This window comes from Penaeus vannamei, chromosome 22 (genome assembly GCF_042767895.1).
Source record: "Penaeus vannamei isolate JL-2024 chromosome 22, ASM4276789v1, whole genome shotgun sequence".
Classification (NCBI taxonomy): Eukaryota; Metazoa; Arthropoda; class Malacostraca; order Decapoda; family Penaeidae; genus Penaeus; species Penaeus vannamei.
In genome coordinates, this window is record NC_091570.1 from 20,071,358 (window position 1) to 20,076,357 (window position 5,000).

At 53.3% G+C, this 5,000-nt stretch overlaps 1 protein-coding gene across 15 annotated transcripts in view; it reads left to right on the forward strand.

Moving 5' to 3' along the window:
• The window catches only part of PDZ-GEF (PDZ domain-containing guanine nucleotide exchange factor), a 312,141-nt gene that overhangs the window by 62,502 nt on the left and 244,639 nt on the right, over positions 1-5,000 (forward strand). For 14 of the 15 annotated variants that reach the window (XM_070136699.1, XM_070136688.1, XM_070136685.1 and 11 more), the window contains exon 2: positions 194-5,000. This exon is cut by the window's right edge and continues 526 nt beyond it. In XM_070136699.1, the coding sequence (XP_069992800.1) occupies positions 335-5,000 (4,666 nt within the window). In that variant the 5' untranslated portion in view covers positions 194-334. Of the gene's footprint in view, positions 40-193 lie in introns of all 15 variants that reach the window. The other variant, XM_070136686.1, reaches the window with a different exon arrangement.

Here is a 5,000-nt window from a genome sequence, read left to right on the forward strand (position 1 = left end):
GCACTGCTGGAAGAAGGCGCGTCGAGGGCGAGTGACAGTGTAAACAAGCGAGGCAGAGTTGTGTTGCGTTGTCTGTGGTCTGGGGACGGGGCGGGGATGGCCGTGCTATCAGTGTGAGGTTACGCGACGTGATCCCGTAGGAGGAATTTTCTCTTTTGTGTTATTCTAGGCTCATTATTATTTTCCTTTACAGCTATTTTAAGTGATCTTATTAAGTGCTCAAGGACTTGAATACGGCGATAGATAGATAAAGAGTTCACGATGGAGATACTGGATATCAGTGCGCGTGTGAGAGCCGAACACTAACAGTGAGGAATATTTTTGAGATGAAAAAATGGAGAGTAATTATGACCCATATGTACGAGTCCTGCGCAGCGAGGGTGACGGGGAGGATGACCTGGTCCCCTGGTGTACGGACGGCGACCACGGCAGGTGCAAGGCCTACCTGGCGAAGGTGATAAGTGTTGACGAGGATGGCTCTTGCGACGAGTTGGGGGAGGACGACTCCGCAGAGGAGTATCCCCCTCTCGTCATCACAGAAAACGGGATGTACGACGCCGTCCCGGATCGAGCCCAGACTAATGCATCTTTCACAAGTCTTTCTCGCGGGTTTCGCGGCTGCACCTACGGCGGCGAGGCGAAAGAGGTGATGTTTGGGGAGAATCTCAATGTTTCGATGCCGCTAATCTACAATTCTGAGGGGGTGTATAACGAAAGTGAAATTAAAGAGCAAGTTTATGACATGGACGAAGGCGCGGCTGACCCAAGCACTGATGACGTAACCTTCGAAAACAGAGAAGAGGTCAGTCTGGTTGGGGAGGAGTCAGTCGACGACCCTAGCGGAGGTTCCGAGCCAAGGGCACCTTCACAGGAACTCGCCGAGGTTGCTAGCGAACCCAGCGGTGCCGGAGATGACGTCACAGATAACAGAGAGTATATGGGTCGGCCCAGAAATAACCTTGTCACGCGGGAGTACCTCAAAATCAGCGGGATCTTGGGCTTTGCCGCAGAGCTAATCAACACGACGCTTCCCGGCGACGAAGGCCACCCTTCGCGCAATAACGCTGACGACTCGGCGGAGCGAGGCCTGCTCTCGCGCCCATGGGAGAAGGCCGTCTGCGGGACGCCCCCCGAGGGTCGAGCGCCGGATGCCCCCGCGCTTGGCCGCGAGACCGAAAACAATAAGAGTAACGCAAAGCGCGCTCAATTAGGTCACGTGATCGGGCAGGGCCTCGACGCGCCTGACCTTTCCAGGACCAAGGCGCGGGCTGGCGGGGATGCCCGTGACGTCATAAAGCCCTTTGTCTTGTCCGACCTGAAGCGTCTTCGGGAGGAGCGCCGCGTATCGGTGGATGAGGGAGAGATAGCAGAGGAGGATAAAGGTAGCGAATGCGGAGACGAAGAGAGTCATGATGATAAAACGGAGGAAGGGGAAAGAAGTGCGGGGGAAGAGGAGGAGGACCTCGAAAATGGCATTAACGTGCAAGAGTACAAAGAGGTAAAGGCCGTTTTTGTTAAAGAATGTGTGGTAGAAGAGGAAGAAGAAGAGAAAGGCGATAAGGAAGAAGGTAGTGAGGAGATGATAGATACGGGCGGGACGGAGAATATGATCACTGAAGAGGATAAAAAGGAAATTGGAGAAAGCACGGAACCAGAAGAGAAAGAGGGAGGAAATGAGATAGAGGCAGAACAGGAAGAACCACAGGAGGAGTTACAACATTCTCGGGAAGAAAATGTTGCCGAAAAACTCCCCTGCGAAGAACATTCCCGTGTGGAACATCCACAAGAAAACGGCGAAAGCGTACTGTCGTCAGAGAATAGTTCTTGTGAAGAACAATCTCCTGTAGAACGTTCCACTGAAGGGAATGTTGACGGTTCATTCCACGAAGAATATGCTTCTTATCACTGTGAAGAACAAGCCTCTGATGAACCTTCCCCTGCAGAACACTGCGAGGAAGACCCTTCCAGTGAGGGACATCACTGTGAAGAACATCCCAGTGTAGAAGAACTTTTTGAAGATTCCTCTGCCAAAGAAGTTAAAGAACGGACCAGCGGAGAATTTCTGCGAGAAGAGCACGGGTATCCCAGTGAACGTTTTGTTCAGCAAGAACCCTTTCAAGAACTGTTCATTGAGAAAAAATCTCCCAAGGATGATTCGGAAGTGCATTCCAATTCTAATGAGGAATGTTTGTTTAATGATCATTCCGACCAAGAACATTCCTTTGAAGAACACCCTTTGGAACCACCTTCCTCTGCTGAAGAACGCTTATGTACGGACGGGCCCAGTGAAGAACCGCTTCTAGAAAATCTGATTGATTTGTCAGAGCACACGCTTGAAGAACAACCTAATCCCTGTGGTGGCAATCCTACTGAAGATCAACCTGGCGACCTGCGTGAACACGCGTGTGTTGAAGAAAATCCGGAATTTTCGGAGCTTCATCCTATTGAAGAACAGCCGAAAGACGATGATCACCTGAGTGAGGAAGAACAGTCACTTGGATGCCATTCTTCTGATTTACGTTCAACAGAAGAGCAACTCGGTGAACATTTTATTGTAAACGAACATGACAACGAATCCCTTCAAGAGCAACAAACAAATGAAGAACTTTCTGTAGGCCAGGATGTGGGAAGCCAGTTGGATGAAGAACAGGACTTTGAGAAGAAATCGGAAGAAGAGCAAGACACTGAAGAATACTCGAGTAAAGAACAAGATAATGAAGAACAGGCGTTTGAAGAACAAGATACTAAAAATCAACCAAGTGAAGAGCAGAACGGCAAGAAATCAATGTGTGGACCTCAGCTCGAGAAAGAACAGTCTGTGAAAAGATCGGAAGACCACCTCACCAAAGAACAAGGAGTGGACGACGGCACAGGCGAAGAACATCCTTGTGAAGGCGAATCCGGTGAAGAACAAGTGGGCGAGCTAAAAGCGGGTGCCGAGCTGGACGTCGCTGACCCCGTAATTGAGATAGATGTGGGTGAGCGAACAGCCGGCAGTGGTGAGACTGCCACGGCTGACGTAGACGCTGACCGTATCAGCATCGTCAGCGCTGATGACAAAAGTGGATGCTCTGCCGACGTCCCCGATGATAGCGGGGATGAGGGTAATTATGTCGACCTGGTTAGCGGCAGTGACAGAGGCAGTGAAGGTGAAAAAGGCGGTTTGGCACCCACGGGCCCTGGGCAGGGAGATAGTGACGTCATATCTAACATACCATCCGGTCCAGAGAGCGACGCTGGCAGTGGTTCTCCTGTGGACGGCGAGGCGGGTGATTCGTCGGCCCTCTGTTGTCTAGAGCAAGATTGTCACGACGAAGAGCGGGTGCCTGAGGAAGTGCGGGGCGGGGAGGAACATCCCTGTCACGAGGGCGATGTGCTAGGCAGGGAGGCGGAAAGGGCGTGGGCAAGCGCAGAGGTGCAAGGCGTAACCAAAGAAGAACACGACGTCGACCCTCGTACGTACGCAGTAAGCTCGCAGGAACAGGTGGATGACGGTGGTGGGGAGTCCTCGACCGATGACGAGACTCTGAGGGACGCCCAGAGCGAACCGCGTGAGCCCGCGAGCCCTTCGGAAACCCTCCCGTCGGAGGAGATAGAATCTAGTCCCGTCGGCTCCCTTGGCCGAGTCAGCCAGGAGGAGGCTTTTGAAGCCGCGACACCAAAGAAGCAGTATAAGGAATCGGAAAAAGACAGCGGGCCAGAGGAGCTCCAGCAGGAGGAGGGCGCAAGTGGTTGTGTTCCCTGTGGGAGCCGGGTCGAGCGAGGGGAGTGCTGTTTGTGTGCGTCCGCCGCGAGTGCAGGCGAGAGGCCAGGCGGCTATATAGTGGAGTGCCAGGACAGAGGCACTGTGGTGGTTGGCGTTCGAGGCGTGACGTTCGTGGAGCCTTTGCCGTTCCGCGATCGCTATTCTCCCGAAGTGTCGATCATCTGGGAGGAAGATACCGAAGTGGGCGACGGAGAGTCCTGTGACGCCGCCCCTGGCAACAAGCCGGAAATTGCCAAAGACTCGTCGCTGGAAGGGGACTTCGACTCGATTACGCTCGAGGACGTTGCTGCCGATGCTGTTCGGGAAAGCGTTGCTGAAGGTCAGCCTGTGGTCAGCAGCGATATCCTTGATGTCCCGACGGAATTCGCTGACGATCTTGCACTGGCTTGCACAAACGAGGAAGTACCTGGCGTGAGTGCAGGGGAGGCAGGGGCGACAGACGAGTTCCCGCCACCTACCGAAGGAGACGCAGACATATCATCTTCCTCGCTAGTGGCACCAGCAGAGGTCGAGGAGGCGGCAGAGTTGGCGGAGACTGCCTTGGGGAATCTCCAAGAGGAGGCCACTCGCACCGACGACGAGTGTTTAACAAGTGTTGCTGTGCAGGACTCGCTAAGCTTCCGTGTGGGTGCGGGAGAAGCTGACGAAGTGAATGAAGTGAACGGTGGCAGAGCAGAAGAACCGATCGTTGAAGTTGTCGTGAGCACGGCCGAGGAAACTGAAGCGAATAATATTATTGCGAAAGAGTGTGAAGTGAGAGGAGAAGAGGCGAGTGGCGATCACGACGCAGGTGGCGGTGATAATGAACTTATCAGGGGAAGTGATAAGTGCGGCGAAGTGAGCGAGCGTGACCGGGATGAGATAGGGCGCGAGGAATCCCCGGATGAGTGCGCTGGCGAAGGCGAGGGCGAAGAAGAGAGGCGAGGGAATAACGATGAGGTCTTGGAAAGTCTCTTGATGTTGAGAAGTGCAAATAGTGTGGAGTGTGATGAGGAGTGGAGTGCTGTTGACTTAGTCGTGAGTGAAGCGAGAGGTGACCAAAGTTCTCAAGAAAAAGTGGTAAAAGTCAGTGTTAAAGTGATTGAAGAGAATTCTTCCCAAAGGGAAGCCAGTGCTGATTTAAAAGCTGAAAATCCGCCGCGTGCCGACTCGTCCGCAGCTGAGGCTTGCGCCGAAGCTCCCAAAGCGACCATGAGCGACTCGAGTAACCGCGACTCCGGCACGAGTTACTTGA